The following is a 21,566-nucleotide window of genomic DNA, read 5'->3' as shown; positions in this document are numbered from 1 at the left end:
AATAAGCTGTGCCTTTAAATCAAACATCTACAGGTACATTATTTATAAAAAGTGACGCCAAGACAAGGTTTTGTTCTTTCATGTGGCTGCATTGTTAAAATGTCATTTTTATTATTCATATTTTCTGCAGAGAGACTTTACCACCACATAATTGTGTTACATATTATATATTTATCTAATTAAAGGGTAAATATTACACCAAAGAAGCTTTTTTGACAAAGAACACAGAATGAAAGCTGTCCAGATATCACAAAAAATAAACAAATATAAAAATTAAAAATAAAGGTAATGAAAAGTTAAGGTAATAACGTTTCTAAGTGTTTCAATATATATTAAAAGTGGCCTAGAATACACTGAAGTTTGTTTTTTGGTTTGAGAATTTCAGTTTACACTGTGTACAACATCACAGTCTTTCAAATATTCCTTTTTAACTTTGAATAGCAGAAATGTTTCCTTAAAATCAACAGCTATGTTTCTTCTTCTTCTTCATGTCAGAAGAAGATTCTAATGTAGGTGCACTCACAAAACAGATGAATCCAGGTTTCATCACATCTTCCACAAAAAACACACCAAGTATCCAAATCAAGTTCATATCTAGAGACATACATCTTCACTGGGTAACACACATGTATTAGCCTAATTTAAAAAAAACCAACAACAACAATAATAATAATGATAATAATAATAATAATAATAATAATAATAATAACCTTAAACCTTAACCACCTCCAGTTAAAGGACAGGTTCACAGTTTTTCAAGTCCATCTTAAAACAACAGTCAGGTTCCCACATAACATTTGAAATAGGTTTTTCTTGCTGTAATTATTCTTCACACTTTATTCACACTTACCATCAGAAGATCCCTTCATAATGCACTTACAATGTAAGTAATGGGGGACAAAATTCACACTCCTCCATCTGTGCAAAAATGTATTTAAAAGTTTATCTGAAGCTTATAAGAAGCTTCAGCCATCCTAATCAGTCAAATCTGGTAGATATCTTTCAACGTTACAGTCGATTTTGTGCCAAATTTGCTTTATGTAACAGGGAAACACTGTCCAAGGAAAAAGACCGTAAATGTGGCAGATATCAACTTGCTGTGACTAACTCAGACTGCTGAAGCCTTATATAAGCTTCAGATAAACTTTTAAATGCATTTTTGCACAAAATGACTGTGTGGACACTGTTGATTTTGGCCCCCATCACTTACACTGAAAGCACAATTTGAAGGGGATCTTTTAACAGCCAGTATAAACAGGAGGAATGGTTACAGTGAGGGAAAACCTCTTTAACTGTTCATATTGGGCTCCTAACCGTTGTTTTAATGAGTATCTTTCATCACAGCAGCTGTTTATCTGCCTGTCTCTTACCTAACGTGAGACCGGGGTGAGTTAACAGGCGCCACGTGACGTCACTTCCCACGCGCGGGATCATGCTAACAGTAGCCTCACCGACCAACTGTCATCCGAAAACTCTCCAGGATCCTCCACGATTTGTCAAGAAACCGTCGAGCAAACCGCGGCAGGACACGAAAGACTTAACATACCTTACTGACGACTGACTTTAGTGTCCTCGGCGGCCGTTCAGACACGGTTCCAGCTGCTGTTGACATCCGTGACGAGCAGGGATGTGTCACTAGCAAGTTAACCAGCTTCATTCCGCGGAAGTTTTCCTCTGGCATGCGTTTAAAAACCCTTCACTTCACTCTGACTGGGCGCTGAGGCCGTGGAGTCAGTCTTTTTTATAATAGTTAAGTGATTGAAATGAAGCTCCAGTGTGATGTCGAGGTCGTAAATCGTATGCTGCCCACGTTCGGGATGAAGAGTCGAGGGAAAGGGGCGAGAGCGGTGCTTTCCATCGGGAAGCATTTGGACAAGACGAGTCAACGCAGCAGCATATACATGATGATCTGCACAGCTAAAGACAGAGCGGGCTCCAAGTACAAGGTGTGCTGTTCAAAGCTCAAAGCTGTTCATTCATTCATAACTTAAAGGGCGTGTGTCCTCAGTTTGTTGTTGTTTTCTTCCAAATTAGGCTAATTGCAAGTTATATTTGTTATATATATTTTATTAAGTTGTTTCGATCCAGATGTAGTTCAGAGACGTGTTGTCCATCCTTCCAAATAAGTTAGCATTCAAGGCCTGGTTAATGTCTGAAAACAAGGCACGTCATCATAAACTGCCCAGGATACACAGATGCAATAGGAGGATGCCTTACAAGTAAATAAACAATAGCGCCGTATTAATAATAATGTGAAATATAGTTCACAAAACATGCAGGTGCATCTGTCTTTCTATATAGTGTATTAAATCGCTGGTCCCTTTACATTTACTAATCTAATGTCTGTAAACTTTTGTCATTTTGAGGGTCTGCTTATGTTTTGGGTGGCAGGGTGACTGAAGACTATCCCAGCATGCATTTTTGGCGAGACAAGCCTTCTATTTTTGTTATTATTTTTATATTGTAATAATCATTACATGAGTTAAGTACAGTTAAGTCATGAAAACTGTGCGTATTCAACCGTATTGTTGAATTAACTGTATAAAAGCAGCATTAACAAAAACTTTTCAAAACATTTTATCAACTTTTATTGACTGTATTCTTACTTTTCAATGAGCTCAATCACAGGAGTCACTTGAATCTACTTCTTAAATTATTCATCATCATCTTTCCCAGATAGACCCAGATTGGAAACCATAGATGTTGTTTTCATGGGTTCAAATGCTGCCTTCAGGTGCCCCTACTTCTGATTTTAAAAGCTCATAGATTTCAAAACCAGATGTAAACAAAAAGGTTTGAATTTCTTCACTGTTCCTGTCTAAACTTGTTGAGGCAGTGATTCACTCTGCTGTGAATGATGATGTGCCCTGATGTTGTGAAATGGATTTTTCCACTACTGACATGTGCCAACTCTGTCTTGCAGCTAAAAGACAACATAGAGAAGTTCTTCACGTGGTTTGTGGAAGAAGGCAAGGCCACCGTGAGATTAAGGGAACCAGCTGTTGACATCTGTTTGAGCAAGGTATGACATCCAGCCAGCCTGATGTAATTACAGTCTCAATATGAAGGATGTTTGTATGCAAGGACTCTGTTTTTGGCCCAGAACAAGATTTTCAGGTTTATGATGAAGCAACTTCATTCTCATTTCCTTGGAAGTGTTGTCACAGATGATTCACAAACAGTACAGACGTTAACTCTTTTTAAATAAGATTTTAGCATGTGAGAAAACAACACAACAGTCAAACTGTCCACTCACTCATTTATCAACTAGACAGACACACATACGTGTGTTTTGACTGCAGGGGATGCCTGAACAGATGCCATAGCAGCCGCATTGTTTCCAGCGGCTGCTGAGCCCTCCTGGTTGTTTTGAAGCGGCGGTGACCTTTTACCTAGATTCTAACATAGTTCAACCTGTCACATTGACAGAAACACACTCTCATATACACAAACTAACTGACATTGTGACAGCGAGTAAGCAGGGAAAACACAAGATCCATAACTGAGTCCTGCTGACCTGCTTGGCCACAAACGTATACTGTCATAAATGACTAAATTTAAATGAACAGATCTATGATTTTCGACTGTACTGCATTATACATATGGAGGTGTTCATGATATTGTGTCCAACCCCAGTAGTTTCCATCCTGAGTCACACATTCATTTTTATTCTCTACAGCATAAAGTTCATCATGTTCTTTCAAAGGAAGTGTGTCATGATATTTTAGGCCAGTGAATTTAGGTTAGATAATTCAAGAAATCTGGTCACACAGAAGGAGCACCACAGAAGACGCTCTGAGGCCGCTTTCTCTGTTTATGTGACTATAGATGTAATACATAATTTTATTTATTTATTTATAGGCTGATGCAAATAGCTTAAAGAACTTCCTCTCGGCCGCTCGTCTGGCCGACAGAGGAAGCGACACGAGCAGCCTCCCCCTCTCCACACTCACTCCTGTCCGCGCCCGAGATGTAGAGCAACCCAAGAAGAAACTCACTATCGTCTCCAAGAAGGACTACCCGCTCACCTCAAACTTCCCCTACTCCCTGGAGCAGCTGCAGGTCTCCTACTGCAAACTGTCTCGTGTGGACATGCGAATGCTGTCCCTCAAAGGTACACAAATACAGTGCGGTTTTTGTCTGTAGTGTCAATTTATTCTTTGCCAAATATTCCTAGAGTTTGGTAGTGCTTTATTTTACATTCTGTTTTAAAGTTTGAGAGAATAACCTTGGTGAATTGCATTATGGGAAATGTAGGATCCACATACAAGGGACTAAAAGAGTTCTCCGTTCAGTTGTGCTCTCGTTTCTTTTGTTTTCGCAGCTCTTCGCAAGCTAGACCTCAGTAACAACCACATCAAAAAACTCCCCGCCACCATCGGCGACCTCAGCTGCTTGTCTGAGCTCATCCTCCACAACAACCACCTGGAGGCCTTCAGCGAAGCCCTTTGTCTGTCCACCCTGCAGCGGACCCTCCAGCTTCTGGACCTGAGCCAGAATCGACTGCAGTCCCTTCCTGCTCAGTTTTGCCAGCTTAGAGAACTGGTGAACCTCAAACTGGACGACAACGAGCTGGTTTGTCTGCCGTTCCACATCGGCCGCCTCTCCAAGCTGAGGTTCCTGTCGGCAGCACATAACCAGCTGGCCGTGCTGCCTGGTGACTTCCGCAAGCTGAGTCTGGAGAACTTGGACTTGTTTGGAAACCCGTTTATCCAATCCAACCCTCTGGACCACACAATGCAGCTCACGTTCCCCCTTCCACTTCAAGAACTAGCTTCCAGAGCTGTGGCAAACCTCAGGTTAGAATTTAACACCTTCTGTATGTCATACTTTTGTTTTCTTCTTAGCCACAACTTTGCTTATTCTTTCTGATTTACATTACAGAATACCGTACGGACCTCACCTCATCCCCGCCCACTTGTGTCGGGACCTTGAAGTAGCCAAGAACTGCGACTGTGGCCGTGCGTGCATCAGTTTCTACATCAAGACGGCAGTGAGCATGAACCTTCACCAAGTGTCCCACACAGTGGTCCTGGTGGACAACATGGGAGGCACAGATGCTCCGGTGCAGCAGCACTTCTGTTCCCTCTCCTGCTACTCTGAATTCTTGGACAACTCACTCCAGAGAGGAATCAGATGAGGGAGGAACAAACTTTTTTTTTTTCTTCGTTTGACAGCAAAGACACGGACAGCTGGATATTGCTGTGATACTGCAATAGTTTTTGCAAGTTGTGAAATACCATAGGAGAGTATCTGAGGAGACGAGAGGAACAGCAGTAGTGAATAGCGCAGAGGTACAATTTTTGGTGGTAACGCCTTCAAAATAAAAGGACAGTATTAACTCTCTTTTTTTAAGCTTTGTTTTTAAAAGCACTCCAAGCTACCTGTTTTACACTTACATTTCACTTATAATGCACATCTCACATATCAAACATTGGGGAGACAAGCGTACCTTTGTACCTGCTCCATCTGTAACAGAGTGGCAGTGACAAAATGTAATAATAATGGGCCGCTACACTGACACAAAGTGATGGTTTGCCTGTGCTGCCGGTAAGTCTCACGTCTTTTTTTCTGCTCTTCCTGTCTCCCCTACTGACCTACTTCTATTAGGCAAGGGAATAAAGAAATTAGACACATCTGAGTTTCTTTAATGCCTGAACACAGTGCCTCTGGGTCCATGAACGTTGGCTAAAAGGAGTTGGTTTTTACTGTGCTAATGACCCACAAATTTTTTTTATATGATATTAAAAAAATGTATGAAATATATGTGGAAAATTCAATAAAATAAAAATACTCACTGTCTTGTCCTAAGTAGTTTATTCCGGGACTTTGAAATAAATTGCTATGAGTGGAGTTTTTTTTGTAATGTGTAAAGTGACTGAAGAAGAGTCACAAGTAGTGAAAATATGAACGTCCTTCTAATATGAGACACTGCAGAAGTTTTGACTGTGATACGACTTTCAAAATCTGCTCAGTCCAGCTCATACAGGAGGGAGTTTTGGAAGGTGAAGCCAGCCGATGTGGAGTGATCACTGATGACCGTCTCATTTCCATCTTGATCAATTTCCCTTAATAAGACAGGCGGCGGCTTCTTATCAGGCTCTGGGTTTTGGATGATCTGCTCTGTTGGCAGGTCATCTTCAATTGTCTCCTCTGAGCCCAGAGTGTGTTCTTCGGAGAAGCGGGGGATCCTGTTGCCTCCTAGTCTTGACTTGTTCTCTTCATCCAGTGCAGGCGCTTTGCTGGACTCTTCAGCCCGCTCAGGAACGCAGCAGTCCTCCACGCTGTTTGGGCTTGAAGTGTTGGTCGTCGCAGGTTTGGAAGAAACAACATCAGTATGGGATTCCTGGTTTGATGCGGCATGGATTTCCACCTAGCATAGAAGAAAAAACAGTTTACAGAAGCTTAGTTTGAGCACAATGTCTTCAACTTCAAGATCTGTCAAAATGACTCACCTTCAAGTTTCCATCTACAGTCTCTGTTGTCTTCTCTTCTTTTTGTATTGTTTGTTGGTGCTTTTCACTCGTATCACACTGAGAGCTTGTTCCGCAATAATCCTTTTTCAGTGCTGCTCTGTTATGTAACGTTCTATCTTCATGTAGCTCATCCTGCTGGTTCTGTTTCCCAGTTTCTTTTCTCTCTTCGGCTTCCCTTTTCTCAGTTTTCTGCTCTTTCAATTTCTCCTCCTCCACTCTGCTTTCATAAATCTCATCACTTTTCTCAACTTCCATCTGCTGCTTCCATGTCTCCTCCTCTTCCATCTCATATTTATTGTCCTCTTCTTCACTTTTCTCCGCTTCTCTATTTTGCTGCTTCTCTTCCACCTCTCTTTCCTCCTCCTCACCATTGTTACCTTCCTTCTCCTCCTCCTCCACCTTCTCCTCCTGCCTCTCATCATCATCACTAACAGCCTGAGCGGTCCCTACTGCGAACTCAAATGCCTCATCAGAAGGAAGAACGGGCAGTGTGACTGTCAGCTGTCCTCTCTGTCTGTTGAACTTGGCCTCTCCTTTATCCTCATCCACAGGGTAGGCTAAGGGCAGCTCCAGTCTGTAGGCGGGTTTCTTGGACTCCAGAAGCAGGTTTTTCTCTTTTACTTCAAGGTTGGCATCTGTTACTGACTTCAGAAGTGGCACGTAGATGGTGACCACAATCGCTTTAGGCCTGGGGCTCCTGGCTGAGTCTCTGGAACATCTAAAGTCCTGCAGATCGATGAATGATCTATATTTTACTGTATAGTCTGGCTTGGTGGGCTCTTTGGGTTTCTGAGGCTGGATAGGTTTGCTGTTTTTTGTTGCTGGGGATGTGGTAGGTCTTTTTTCATCCGGGTATGGGAAGGCAAGAGGGTCAGGCTGCTCTGAGGGTATCCTGGCTTTATACCCAGGTATGGGTTTTCGCATGACACAAGCCTGAGGTGTGCCTTTATATTTGGTGCTCATCTCTCTCACGTTGCTTTTGTCCAGAGTCACCTTGAAAGCATCCTGGATCCCCTGAATGGCTGTGCTATCCACCATATCCATGAATCTGGTGTTTCTCCTTGCTATGTGAAGGGTGTCAGGGTGGAAAATAACATCATAGATCATGATTTTGTTTCCCTTTGGGTCTGTGTCTTGTCTCCCGGGGTGCAGACTGTGAGGCAGGGACCAGCACTGTCCTCTGCGGCCTTCCTCAGACACCCCCCACTTACATTCAGGTTTACCGACTTTTTCATTGGCGCAGATGTTGATGTAGCACTTCTGCTTGCCGTTCACACTTGTCCTGAGAGCCCTGAATGGTTCCGGGTGGATAAACTCGATGTTGTTTCCTCTCTCCTGCTCCAGAAGTTTGATCTCCTCTTCATATTTTTTCTTATTCGCAGGGTCTGATATTTCTTGTGCGTAGTCGCGCAGCATTTCCCTGAATTTCTCATCTTTAAAGGCATCAGTGAATCTGCTGATTTCATCCGCTGTCATCTTAAGTTCTTTAAGTTTTTCTCCCACGTCCATGATGTTTTCGTGAATTTCCGTGAATTAAATGCCCAAAAATTGTTCAGCCGCGAAGTTTAAATTAACAGACATTAGTTGTCACAAGCTGTCCTCGCCAAAAATAGGCCTACCGAAAAATACTGTTTTAGTTTTGTTTTATGTACATTAATGTGTTTTTTATCTCCTGTTGGTCGACCACTAACGCCAAACGGCAGCAAACTAACGTTCCCAGTTGTGTTCCTGTAACCATAGCAACACGAGAGTCATTGGTGCAACAAGGAAACACTTCCCCGAGAAATATGTTTCTTTTACAGTTCAGTTCCGACAGCTTTTAATTAATACATTAATTTCAACAATAAATTAGAAAATTAAGAATAAACTATCAATTTACTCGAAAAAGAAATAAGCTTAACAAAAATAAAATCATAGCGTGGAGGGTGAACACACACTACAGTGGCTTCAAAAAGTATTAACTAATGGTGTTACGTATTTTATTAATAGATTTGATCTAATAATTTCTCAAAAGTACTTTTGGCGATGTGGATTGTGGGACCCCACATACACACACAGGTGGCTTTCTGAATTATGTTAAGACGTCTTAATGTTATCAGAGCGAACAGGAAGCACCTGAGCTCAACTTGGAGCATCGTTACAAAGAGCCTGAATGTCTATATAAGTGATAGATTTCAGTCGTTGATTTGGTTTGAAAGGAAGAGAGAAAGAAAACCAAATGTGTTTTCATGTCATTTAGCGTTATAGGTTTAACTACCAAAAAAGTGCAATAGTTAAAGAGCTCAATGTTTCCAGAAGTCACTGTGTCCCACTACATGCTGCAAACAGGGCCCACTCCTGCCATGCTGTTCGTTTATGCCAATATTTTATTTTATTTTTTTTACCTAAAAACTAGTTTTATCTCAAAATCACATTTATCATTTTAAGCTTTAAGGGTCTCTGTGTGCTAAAACTTACAACTACATGTAAAATTGTGCATTTAATTAATGTTTATAAAGACAATTACCTTTAAATGTCAAATTTACAACAACTTAAGGTATTCTGTTCGGGGTCATGTAATGGACTTTGAATAAATACAATAGACCTTTTGACATTAACAACTCATTAATAACCCCGTTGATTCATACACTAAAACCCCTCAATTAATCAACAACAACAAACAAATGGCATTAACCTGTACTTTTTTAAGAAGTGGGATTTTTGTCAAACTTTGAGCTCATATACTGAAAACAACAATACATGTTCAATGAGCAAGTGAAAAACACAAGAGAACTCACAACAAGCTAAACTGAGGAGGAAAAAAAGGGAAAGGAGCCTCAATAATCCCAGACTAAAGCCACACAAATCCACTGTTTATCTTTCACTCATTTTTTTTTTTTTTACACATATTTTAAAACACATTCTTTTTGAAATATCACCAGCGAAGTGACATCTCTCGACCAGCAGGTGTCGCTGTTGACCACAGCTCAGATGGCACGCGGCCAGCCAGTATGTCGGTCAGTAAGGCAAAGGGGCGGGTATGCAGGGAAGAGACGTGATTGGTCGCACCCCCAACAGTTCATATTTCTCCCTGTCTGATTGGAAGGGGTGTGCTGTTACTGGGTATGAGACCACTGCTGCTTTAAGTGTGTGAGAAAGACAGAAGATAGAAGCTTCAGAGATGACCAGTCAGCATCCAAATAGTTTATTGTTTCCTATATAAATATTATGTACTATTATATAAATATGTGCAATACCACACCTGTGTACCAATGTGCAATATAATGTATATTTGTATATATTTTAATTCGTCTCTCTCTTATCCTCCTCTTCTGTCATTTTTAAAAATCTTTCTCATATATTTTAAGTGGAACTAGAGCTGAAAGAAGGTAAATTTAACTGCCTTCAGTGTTGTCATCTGCTGTATTGTTGTACATGTGACAATAAATCTCTTGAATCTAAAACGCTGCAGTTTCTCCAATTAAATTTCTTCCTCATCTTACATGTTATTTCTAGGGGAAAGGGTAGATTTTATAAACACGAACTTTCTCCTTTCATTTGTAACCGCTAACCACAAGAACAGGTGTTTTCTAACATACACCAGGCTGCGGAGAGAGATGTGAGATCTTTGAATGAGTGAAACTCCGCTGTTGCTATTCTATTATGCAAGAATCTCACAGCCTCGTCGTCTTCTCCTCCTCATTCCCATGTGACAGAGCTGAATGAGCTTAAATGATCTTGTTAATGAACTCATAATACAGGGAAAACAAATATCTGTCTGTTTTGTCTGTCCTGACTCATCAAGCATTCTGGCTCTGAGCTAATGAACAGGACGCACTGTCCCCAGATGGTCTCACCAACAGAGCTTTTATAACACCAAAAATTCATTCAGCCAGCAGGAAGCTACCCACAGGCTAGTCAGCACATTTGGAAGAACACGAGTGAGTTTCAGCTGACCAAAAGAGGGCGGTGGTGGGGGAGGGAGTCACAGTGTGACGCACACAGGATGTGGGAAGGTACTACTCACTGCATTTCTGCGTAAGACAACCGGGAAAGATTGCTGACTAAATCTACATCCTACGTCTTGTTTTTCATAGCATTAGATACTGGAAAGGTCATGAGCAAAAGTGGACAGAAAGAACCAAAAATGGCTCATTTAATCTTAATTTTAATTACAAATTTGTATTAAATAATATGAAAAGTTAGACAGGGAGATATAATCAAGGTATAATCATAGTATTGAGGATTAATATTCATATTTACATAGTTTTTCATGTTAACATTTTCCCAAATATGACAAATAAATGCATCTCATAGTACAACAAACAATACATTCACTTAGACATATATATCAGTATTAACACAACAAAGACAAATAAAGATGAAGGAAGGGTGGAGAAGATGAAATGTATAAGACAAACTTCATACAAAGGCTTTGGCAAGAGTGCATACATATTATCAATTATGTAAAAGTAAACAAAAAAATGTACACATGAGCAATAGAGAGGAAAATAGAGTCCAGTGCATGTTTTTCTTTAATTCCCGTGAGTAAAATAGCAGCAGCCTTGCGTGCTGGGCTGCTCCCAGCGTCCCTGTGGTATCTTGGGAGTGGGTAGGATGGCAGTGTTTATTGTCTACTTAGAGCCTGCAGGTACCAGCATGCTTATTGTGGCAAGGCCAGGTTTTGAAGGAGGTGTTTTGCCAGCAGCCATTTTGTTCAGGCTCCGAACATCAGCCTGCCAGGAGGGAATTTTCTTTGTGGTCATGTGGCGCCGTGCATGCTTGGTGAGGTGGTCGCTGCGCATGAAGCGCCGGTCACACACGGGGCACACAAATTTCTTCTCACCGGTGTGTGTTCGTCGGTGACGGGAGAGCTCGTCGGAGCGGGCGAAGCGCTTATCACAACCGTCCCAGCTGCAACTGAAGGGCTTCTCACCTAAAGGAGAAAAAAAACAGGGAGTCAGCGAATGAGTCACGATGCAGTCATAAAAATCTTGTACGTCCCAGTGTGTTGTCTGAGATACAACAATGAGCTCACTCTCTTCCCATCATGGATAACAAGGTCAAGGAAAGAATGTTTTACAAACAGGATGCAACACTCATTTGTGGTAGTCACATTTATTTCCACATCCTCATGAGTGCACAAACACCACTCTGTAAAACGCTCACCTGTGTGTGTCCGAAGATGAGCCTTGAGGTGTGAGCTCTTGAAGTATGTCTTCCTGCAGCCTGGGAAGTTGCAGACATAGTTTCTCCTGCGGGAAAAGTCCATCTTTGTGGCTGTGGTGCTGCCGCTGGGCCCCGCTGGCACGTACACGGGGGCAGGAGCCAGAGGTAGCAGCTTGGTGTTGCCCAGGGTCATGACAGTCTGAGGGCAGTGAGGGGCCTGAGAGACGGAGGACTGAGGGAGAACCAGCATCACCGTACCCTGGGGCACCGCTGAGCCCACAATCAGGGACTGCTGGACAGAGGCGGTGTTGGCTGAGGCGGGCTGGGGGAGGATGGGAGTGGTGGTGGTCCGAATTCCAGAACTGGAAGCCTGAACCGCACTGGGGATGAAGGCTGAGATTATACCTGATTGGCTGCTGACAGGGAACATCTGGCAGATGATTTGGGGGCTGGTGACTGGAGGTGGGGATAGGGTAGCGGGAGCAGGGGGAGTGGGTGGGCTGTGTTGAAGTTGGGTGTTGACAGGAGCAGGCGTGGGGACATTGTCCAAACAAGGTTTTGAGGGACTGACCTGCTGCTCTGTTTTTGATGTGGACAATGTGGGTGTAAGAGGAGCAAGAGGAGATGGAGGTGTGGTTATGAGCTCAGTCTTTGTAATACGTTGTTGCTGTTGCTGCTGCTGCTGCTGTTGCTGCTGGCAGACTGTTGCAGCCATTACCGTGTCTCTATTTTTCTGTGGATTGGGGGCCAATGGAATGTGGTGTTGGCAGGGGGTGTTGTCTGCGGTGTGGCGGATGACGCTCGTCGCCATGGCTCTGCAGGGCTGTGACGGAGGGGGGAGGGAGGGGGTCTTTTCAGCAATGGGTGCCAGCCCAGGATGATGGAGCCCACAGCGTTGCGTGGACACAGACGGGCCGGAGGTTGACTGGAGCGCTGAGCTGGATGTTGAAGTCTCAACAAAGCTAGGGCTGTGAGGCGGAGTCATACACTAGAAAGAGAAGGGAGAGACAAAAAAATGAAACAGTGTGCTCTATTCCATCCATAATACCAAAATCAACAGAGGTAATGGATGTTCTTGTCTAATTTTACAGGGGCTGCTGTTTGCAGAGATAAGTATCCCAGGTGGCAAGCAGGTACAGAAGAATAATGATCACTCTAAGCTATAAACTGAGATTTTTATGACCCTGCATCTGAGAGGAGGAACTCTGTCTGAAGGTCAAACCACCTTACTGTATCAAGGCTTTTTCACCTGCCCCAGACTCCTCTTGTCATAAACCTCAGTTATCTTTAGACATTCACATTAAAAAGGCCAAGGGGTTCAACACAAACCGTGGCTAGAACATGTTTACTCATCCAACATCACCCTTTTTCATTTCAGTGCCTCCTCACAGCTGAAATTATTAATAGCAAGAGGCAGAAATCTGACTGAAATAAACATCTCTTACCAAGGAGGAGAGGGATACAAAGTCTTTTGGGGGTTCTGGGAGTTCTGGCGGCAGGAGGGAGTCACAAGAGTCCGAAGCCGGGGTGAGGGGTCTGGGCTTGCAAGGGCTCGGCCTGTTGCCTGCAAGGAAGTGGCCCTGGCCCCAGGAGCTCATACACACCAGCGCTTCAGCCGCCTCCAGGTCTGTGTACTCCAGAGCGGAGGAACAGCTGCTGGTTCCGCTGGAGACTGACTGTTCGCTGTCATGCCTCCTTCTCTTTGCGTGGGACCCACAGTGGTCTGTGTACTCTGTCTGAAAGGAACAATGACATAAACATAAATACTTCAATAGTGCCACATCACTGGGTAATTTCAGCTGTATGATACACCGTGCGCTGTAACTCAGATTTGATCATGACACATTCGCAGACAAAAGAAAAAATTTCTATTCTAATAGTTATCATCTGCTCCGTCACTATTCCTGTATCTAAACTTCCCGGGCCAAACCGCAAGATGCTGCCAATAGGGGAGGGGGGGGGGGGGGGGGGTGTTGGTGACTACACCCCAGCCCAGCATGGACTGCCTCTGGCTCAGCGCCAAGACACCTCCCATTGCCAAATATAGACCAAAGTGTGACGTGCTGCCGAGATGAGCCATGTGAAATCCCCATAAAGCGGGTTTGCATCAGGAAGTAAGCTTATACAGTACATTACAACTTTGTTTTCTTAAAAAACAATATTTAAAATATTTTTTTTCCAGTAAGCAAAGCATATTACAGGAGCTGACTGATTCTCAGATGAAACAGTTTGTCGACATTGCCAAGCTTCCGTATTTGTTTAAATTACATTAAAATGTTAAATTATCACACAAAGGCATTACTCATACAATGCTTAATGTAAATAAATGAGTTTTTAAAAATTGTGTTTGCATTATAATTTAATATAATTTGTTTTGCACCACTGGGACGCTGACAAAATAATAATAATTTAAAAAATAGATACAATTTGATATACAGTATGTTGAATTTAGCTGGTGACATAGCTTGATTAACTGACATCTCAAATCAGTCAGTAAACAACTGGATGCTAGCGGACTGAAGAGAAAACACAAAAATCAATACAGCGCTAAACTGAAACAAGTATTTAAACATTTTTCTTACCCCGTGTGAGTCCATCTCTATAAATTTTCGCGATGGCATGGAGGAACAAAATATTTAAATATCACTTTTTTTTGTTGTCAAAGCCAGTATAGAACAAAGAGACGGCGGTTGCCAGTGCTGCTGCCTGTCCAGTGGTCGTTTTTTTTCTCTGACTGGCTCCCTTTTCTCTCAGCTGTGTGTGTAAAACATGAGGAGGAGGAGAAAAAAAAAAGAAAAACAAAACTCACAACAAGCACCGGCGGGTGGCAACACTCAGCCAATCACAATCAAGTGTGTGAGGAGCTTCAGCCAATAAGAGGGCAGAAGGCGCGTGAACAGTGCGTGCTCGCAGGGCGGTTGGAGGAAATAGGGTGCGTGGCCGTTGGTGGGCGTGGCCGTTAGAGTCAGCAGTGTCAAGTAAACCCGATGAACTGTCGTCCGCTAAACTAGGCAAAAGGTCGATCCAGTCTATGCTGCGTTCACGGGCTGTGGGAATAACCTGGTGAAAGCGACTTAACGGTTCAATGAAACATTTTTTAAGCGTTTACAATAAATGAAAGTTATTGTGTAAACGCAATCATGCGCATTATAATTGAAATAAATAAATATATATATATATATATAGACACATTGTGTATTTTGATGATTCTGAAGAGTTTCTAGTATACAAAAACACAAACACAAACCAAATATTATCTTCACAGTAAAAGAGAACCTACTGTATTGTTGTAAATTTTTATGGATTTTTTAAAATTATTTTTCTGCATATTAGAAAAAAGACTCCTCAGAATTTGCTTTATTGTGTCTTAGATTATTTGTCCATGATGAATATATTTAGAAACTATAAAATAGTAGAGGCATTTCCAACTGTATAATAGCTAGACCCCAACAATAACATAGCTTATTTGTTGTTGTTTATTGTTACAACAATCTGGTTAATATTAGAACATCTGAAGGCAGCACAGATCCTAGGCTCTTTTAAAGAAGGCATAAAAACTTTTCTATTCAGGAGGGCTTTTTCATCTTAACTCTTATTATTTTCTTTATGTTGTGAGTTGTATGTTTTTAATGCTGTAGCTCTTTCAGATCTACTATGAATGAAAAGTGCAGTACAAAATTGTTATTATTATCGCACGCTCATATCTGATTATATGTGTAACATGTTTGGTGCTGTAAAAGATTCATTCAGGTCATTTACTTAAATAAAACTAGCTATATCGCAATATAAAAATACTCAATTACAAGTAAAAATCCTGAATTCAAAAATGTACTTAAGTAAAAATACATAAGTATTGTAAAACGTGATATACTAATAGTATCCAAAGTACTTATTATGCAGAATAACCCCTCTCAGTGTGACTATATATAATAATATTGGATTAATATTACTGTTGCATTACTGTGTAAGTATGGCATTTTCATGGTGCAGCTGGTGGAGGTGAAGCAAATACTTTATATGCTGTTGGGTAGTTCACTAACAATGTATCATTTAATTTAATAAACTAATCATGTTTTGTATGTAAAATCTGAATCCGCAAAGTATGGTTCGCACATTAATGGAGTGAAATAAAAGTACAGTATGTCTCTATGAAGTTTAGTGAAATTGAAAAACTCAAGTACCTCAAAGCACATTAAAATTGTACTTTAGTAGAGTATTTGAGTAAATATATTTTGTTAGATTCCACCACTAGAAGTAGTGTACAAGTGAACCAAAATCAGAACTTATTATATAAACATAATTATTTGCTCAAAAACATTCTAATAAAAATGAATATATAGCAACATATTTATTTTGATTTTGATAGACTAAGTGTAATTATACGTTAAAATATTACATAGTAAAACAAACCCAAAGGTCTTTTCCTTTACACCATCAGAAGATGCACAATATTGGACATAAATGGCTTGCGGTGCTGTGCTGAAGATTTACTTTTTTTGCAGTGTTTCTGCTGTACAAACTAGTCTGCTGAGAGTTTCATTCTGCAAGGAGGTTTTGTGGATCCACAAATGTGGGTCACAAATTGATCATGTATGTTTTTGAAACAAATTACTACAATACATTTATTACTGTATTATATGTGTACATGTTGAAATAAAAGGACAAATAAAAGTCTTTTGTTGTTACTGTAGGATTCTTTGAAGTTTTTAGCTCACACTTTGAAATACTTAAAGTGAAAGTTGTGGTGGGCTAGATTATTACACCCCATAAACAATTCATTGTGGGGTTTTTTAATGCTATTAGATATGGATGTATTATTTGCTTTACTTGACCAGCGATTGTAAATATAGGCCAAGCTGCATTGTGTAACTGAGAGCGATGAGACGTGCAGGAAAGTCAAATGTATCACCTCTCCCACAACACGTGAATGCAACATAAGTGCCAGATGAAGCGCGGGTTTCTGTCTTGTTTTTTTGGAACTGGTTGTGCAGCTTTCTCCTAGAAAAAAACAGATAGACAAATGCTTAACTGTCGTCATTTAACATCCCATAACACAAACACAAAGTCATTAATCTACAAAGTGAGTAAAATGCTCAGTTTTATGCATGTTACCACCATATCAGTGTATCAATTTATCATCGTCTCTTCCAAAGCAATTTATAAGCAAGTTATTTTAACATCTGTTATTTTTTGTGGTTTCACAACAAAGAACTTCAGGAGAGGTCAACAATTAAACTCTACATTAGGAAATTAATTAGGCAACAATGTCATTGATATTTACCCCAATCTTGGTCATGATCTTGACATTTGTTTTGTCTGTGTGTGTGTTTGTGTCTCATAGGCATTCAAGTCTGCAGATGAACTGCTAACTTGGTTGCAAAGCAAATAATTTTATCTTCTGATATTGAAAATATAATTAACACTTTATTGAAATATTCATATATGGAAGGTCACTTTTCCTGTAACATAGTGTCTGTTCATTTCTGTGAGATCATTTCCACAAATACATTAATGGGAATTCAAGTTAGTCTTGACCTATATATGAAGTTATATCACCACCCAACTGTATTTGCACAAGGGGAAAATGTGTCACGAGTCCCAACAAACTTCTGGAAGCCATGATATGAAAAGGGCAGCAATTAGATGCTTTTGAAAGTATGAATTATTGAATATAATCAAGATGCTTTGGTTAAAAATAATAGTAGATACATTCATATCATTAGATTCATGTGCATCAGCCATATTAGTTTATACTGTTTCTGCATCTCCTGCTTATAAATAAACAAACCTTTTATGGCCACACATTACCTAATGTCACTCTTAAATTGCTCTTTGTTTGTGCCCGCAGCAGAAGGGAGTGTAGCAGGTGTGTGGGCCGGGCACTAGCAGTGCCTGGCTGCTAACGAAGACCTGTGCCTCGGTATGACTCACATAAGCATGACCTCAGGGTGCAATGAGGGCTTTGGAGGTGTGGCGGAGCAGCTTCGATGCCAGCAGTTAGCAAGAAGAGAGGGGAAGAAGGAGGAGCTACAGGGAAAACGAGTTAGCACACAGGCATGACAGGCAGCCCGGGCCTAAGTACAGCAGCCTGTTTGTGATATAAGTGGGGCAGTCCGCCTCAACTTAGTTAGGGAATCTGGAGGAAAGGTTATGCTGGCCCTATCTGGGCCTCCACATGCACACCTCCCGTGTCCAGCCAACTCCCCCCTACTCAGGAACTCCAGGAGCGGACTCAGAAAGGGGGGGAGTTGCCCCAACAGGGTTAAATTTACCAGCCAGGGGCTATATTTCAATAACAGCCCCTGAGCTCTGACAGGCAGCTGTGAGCAGGGTCATGTAGACAAGAGAGTCACTTCCACATGAAGTATTTCCACTCAAAATGAAAAATTTGATTATGTTAGTTACACTTTCGGTATCAGTTTGACCATAATCAACACATAACTTCTAATCTAATCTTGTTGCGGTATTCATTTATAAATTGCCAAGACGAACAGCATGAGGCCTTGAAATGTTCATTCATTAACATTGTTTCAAATTGTTTTGAAGTTATGTAAAAGTAAACACGTTTATTTCTTCTAAACTTGCACTAATAGTTAATAGAGGCAACAGATGCACATCTTTGCAAAGATTTTGCTAAAATGTTAATGCATAAATATAGATAATACACTGTATATAGAGGGGGTGAAGGCTTAGCTGATACCTCTTATGCCTCCTCTTGTTATGTTATATTGTATATTATAAAGATTTACAGGTAAACTTTACCGAAATTGTATTTAGTATACGGTATACTGCCTGCACTGGAGTACAGTGATCTTTACCGATAGCTGTTACCATACCAGTCATATCCAGCTTTATCATTTCATATATTTTGGAGGACAGCAAAAGGAAAAAACGAAACAAAAACCTGCGTCACATGTAACAAAAAGAGGAATACTTTAGTGTTGTGAAATCCCTCCCGTGCACTTGTCAACTGGTTTACATTTTTTGTTTTGATGGAATGCAGAGCCGAAATGGATCTTACAGATTATTGTTGCCGTAAATGTAACAATGCCGGGCTCTGAATTACCTCTTCAACACGTATTGTTTATTACATACTTTTGTATCAGAGGTGTTTGTATCAGAGATGCCAATGTGACACAGATACCCAGAATGCCTTGTGAAGTCATTTGAACTTGTGTAAAACGCTGTCAGCCAGTGGATCCTCCCCGCCAACACTGGAAGCTGACATCTGGGTGAAAGGACACAGTGAGTAGAGAGAATGGAAAACCTGTAAATGAACCCCTCGGCCTTCCTTTCTTTCCGCTCTTCTTTTCGTTGCCTTTTTTGGTTGTTCTGTTAATATCAGATCAACGGAACTGGACACGGACATAGAAACATGGAAATATCCTACTCTGCCCTGTTTTTAAGTATAAAAAATGTCAGAAATCACAGCAGGAAAAAAACATTAAAATAAAATGCTTACTGTTGCAGATATTTTCTGTTGAAAACATCTAAAGTTTATGAGATGGCGTGGGAAAGAGCCCTTCTTGAAAAAGTGAAAGAATGTTGACTCCCCTAATTTCTGTAAGTTATGCTCAGTTCCTGTAACCTAATCTTTGTATGGCGTCAAAAGAAGCAGAACATGTAAGATAGTCAGCACTTACCTTTTTAATTATAAAATTTCTCTTTTTCTTTCCTGTCTTTTTCCCTTTCTGTTCCTCTTCCTTTTTGTTTATTTATTTGTTTTTTATTTATTTATTTACTTGTTGCTATTATTATTATTATCATAATTATTATTAATTTCTTTATTTTTTCTCTTTGCGCTTATAGCCACCCCCCCCCCCCCCCCCCCCCCCCATTGCTCCTCTACACCTACACACACACACAGGAAACCATTTCTTTCTTTTCTGCCGTTACCGCTGTACGTCCTAACTGCATGTTTTGTCTTGTTGTGTTATGTCTTCCATTGTATTACGTTCTGTCTTGTCTTGTATCACTTGTTTTGTCTCACCTCACTAAAAAATAGAAAGAAAAATTTACCTCAATAACTCAATAATAATTCATGTTATGGTCACATCACATGTGCATACTTCAAACCAACGCTATTAAGGAACACTTCAGAGATAAAGTGGTAAATATTGGTGTTTTAGATGCACATTTCAATCATGTAGCTTTTAAATAAAATACAAAAAATCTGAAATATGCTTCAAAAGCTATATTGATCCATCTTCAGTGGATGGTTAGACTTTAATTGAGGAACCCTTTAATACCGAAGACATGTTTTTAAGAGTTGAGAGATTCAGATTATGCACTGACAATCTTTGGCATGATTTCAAACCACACTGAAACACAAGTTACATGTTTATGAGGATGTCATTTAAATACTGTCTCAGTACTTTGATAGTTCATACAAAGAAACTCAGAAGCTTCTAGTTAATATTCAGAAAACTACTCCATTGTTACACATTACATACAATTCGTAATCATTTGGAGATTCATTTGTGCTTAGTCGATGTTAGAGAGCATTTTTTGGTGTGTTAATTAAGGGACAAATGGCAATTTTATTTCTATTTTTTGTGTTTTATAGGTAGTAAAGATGGTCAGAAAACAAACCACAGATGACTTGTTGTGCGAGCCATCAAACTCCACACTGAAGGATGCTTTGTGTACCACACAGCACGTGGCCCCGCCCCCCTCTCTCCTCCCGCACATTAGAGTGGAGACAACAGGGATTCCTCTACAAGCACCTGCCTCCTGATTGGTCAGAACTGGATTCTAAAGCCAATCTGTTGCTATGCGACACTGATTCATGTGCTGCTAGCTCGCTGTCTGTTGTCCTGGCAACATGAGGAACAGGAGGCAGGTTTGAGGGCTCCCTGGAGGAGGTCCCCTGGAGACGGTGTGAGCATGTGTGGTGCCTAATGATGATGCTGAAGGCACAGAAATCTGTGATTTTTAAAAAATAATTCACTTTCAGTAATATTCAGTCTGGTTGTTTGCCTCGGGGATTTTATTCAGTCGCACAGCATACAATGACAGAAATATGTTCTTCTGCATTATCTAAGGAAAACATTCAACATCACCTCAATTTTCAGAGGCCTACAGTAGCATATTGAGCGATTGCTGAAGCCCATTTTGAATCTGCAAAAAACTCAAATCTGATAGTCACATATGCTAGTTTTTGTGTTAGTATCTACACTCCTACAATTGAGAAGAGTATAGATCTGTGTGGGTACAGTAGGTGTGAGACTATTTTCAGTGTGTTGAAAAAATCAACATCGACACGATAATAAGCGCTATTTTCAGTTCAGACTGAATCACAGATGCACGATAAAGAGCCATTTCTTCCTGTTATGTCACCAAGTGTACTAGTGAATCATTTCACAGAAGGAGGGAGTTTTTTACTTTAGTTGCTTTGTTAAAATTGCTCTGAATCATCCAGAGACACGCTGGAACATACTGACTCAAACAGAGAGGACAACGCAGACTTTTTTTGAATCCCTGTGATTAAGATTGGAAGTTTCATGTCTCTATTGACATTCAAATAACAATCAAAAAACAAGATCTGTGATGGACAGGAAGATAAGGCAACACATACTGCTGTAATTTTTCATATAAGAAATTAAAACTCATCTGTACATCTGTGCAAGAAACCAGACTTTTGTTAGGTATTTCATACAAACTTTTGAAGGAGAGATTATCCCTAAACTGCATGTGCAAAAAGGTTTATCTGGACTCCAGCCTGATACCAGATATGGAACAGCACGTTTATCAGAGGTAACCTGAGAAGGATTACAGCGCAGCGGGAGGAATGTGTTTAGTTTTCTCAAAGTGCGAAACCAAACGGAGTTGCACTTGAGATGTTTGAACAGCATTAAAGTAGGTCACTTGTGGTCTGGTCTAACAGGGGTATATGGGAGTGTACTATGCTGTCATAATAATGTGCAATTTGAGCAGGGCAGA

At 40.7% G+C, this 21,566-nt stretch overlaps 3 protein-coding genes and 1 long non-coding RNA gene across 4 annotated transcripts; 2 read left to right on the top strand and 2 right to left on the bottom strand.

Moving 5' to 3' along the window:
- The first annotated feature begins 1,384 nt into the window (after positions 1–1,384).
- Positions 1,385–5,798, top strand: lrr1 (leucine rich repeat protein 1). The gene is made up of 5 exons (XM_067614187.1): positions 1,385–1,946; positions 2,924–3,022; positions 3,862–4,114; positions 4,325–4,799; positions 4,885–5,798. The coding sequence occupies exons 1-5, from the start codon at positions 1,764–1,766 to the stop codon at positions 5,138–5,140; spliced, it is 1,266 nt and encodes a 421-aa protein (XP_067470288.1). The 5' UTR covers positions 1,385–1,763; the 3' UTR covers positions 5,141–5,798.
- Positions 5,799–5,896: 98 nt separating this feature from the next.
- Positions 5,897–8,221, bottom strand: dnaaf2 (dynein axonemal assembly factor 2). Its single transcript, XM_067614186.1, has 2 exons — positions 6,456–8,221; positions 5,897–6,373 (listed from the first exon to the last, which is right to left on the bottom strand). Exons 1-2 carry the CDS (start codon positions 7,983–7,985, stop codon positions 5,972–5,974), a joined length of 1,932 nt encoding a protein of 643 aa, XP_067470287.1. The 5' UTR covers positions 7,986–8,221; the 3' UTR covers positions 5,897–5,971.
- A 2,386-nt stretch (positions 8,222–10,607) lies between these two features.
- LOC137199666 (Krueppel-like factor 11) lies at positions 10,608–14,406 on the bottom strand. Its single transcript, XM_067614106.1, has 4 exons — positions 14,207–14,406; positions 13,070–13,360; positions 11,625–12,612; positions 10,608–11,391 (listed from the first exon to the last, which is right to left on the bottom strand). Exons 1-4 carry the CDS (start codon positions 14,243–14,245, stop codon positions 11,090–11,092), a joined length of 1,620 nt encoding a protein of 539 aa, XP_067470207.1. The 5' UTR covers positions 14,246–14,406; the 3' UTR covers positions 10,608–11,089.
- Positions 14,407–16,552: 2,146 nt separating this feature from the next.
- Positions 16,553–21,198, top strand: LOC137199608 (uncharacterized). The gene is made up of 3 exons (XR_010931815.1): positions 16,553–16,704; positions 17,473–18,869; positions 20,191–21,198. It is a non-coding gene; the product is annotated as an uncharacterized lncRNA (long non-coding RNA).
- The last annotated feature ends 368 nt before the right edge of the window (positions 21,199–21,566 follow it).

This window comes from Thunnus thynnus, chromosome 16 (assembly GCF_963924715.1).
Source record: "Thunnus thynnus chromosome 16, fThuThy2.1, whole genome shotgun sequence".
Classification (NCBI taxonomy): Eukaryota; Metazoa; Chordata; class Actinopteri; order Scombriformes; family Scombridae; genus Thunnus; species Thunnus thynnus.
This window is presented reverse-complemented; position numbering and strand designations above follow the sequence as displayed.

What these genes read in the sequence shown, in the direction of transcription:
- lrr1 (XM_067614187.1), top strand. Translation starts at nt 1,764, where the DNA reads ATGAAGCTCCAGTGTGATGTCGAGGTCGTAAATCGTATGCTGCCCACG. An exon ending in GCGAATGCTGTCCCTCAAAG is followed by an intron (nt 4,115 to 4,324) that starts GTACACAAATAC and finishes TTGTTTTCGCAG; the next exon opens with CTCTTCGCAAGCTAGACCTC. An exon ending in AGAGCTGTGGCAAACCTCAG is followed by an intron (nt 4,800 to 4,884) that starts GTTAGAATTTAA and finishes TTTACATTACAG; the next exon opens with AATACCGTACGGACCTCACC.
- dnaaf2 (XM_067614186.1), bottom strand. Translation starts at nt 7,985, where the DNA reads ATGGACGTGGGAGAAAAACTTAAAGAACTTAAGATGACAGCGGATGAA. An exon ending in CTGTAGATGGAAACTTGAAG is followed by an intron (nt 6,374 to 6,455) that starts GTGAGTCATTTT and finishes CTTCTATGCTAG; the next exon opens with GTGGAAATCCATGCCGCATC.
- LOC137199666 (XM_067614106.1), bottom strand. Translation starts at nt 14,245, where the DNA reads ATGCCATCGCGAAAATTTATAGAGATGGACTCACACGGG. An exon ending in TAGAGATGGACTCACACGGG is followed by an intron (nt 13,361 to 14,206) that starts GTAAGAAAAATG and finishes TGTTCCTTTCAG; the next exon opens with ACAGAGTACACAGACCACTG. An exon ending in TTGTATCCCTCTCCTCCTTG is followed by an intron (nt 12,613 to 13,069) that starts GTAAGAGATGTT and finishes TTCTCTTTCTAG; the next exon opens with TGTATGACTCCGCCTCACAG.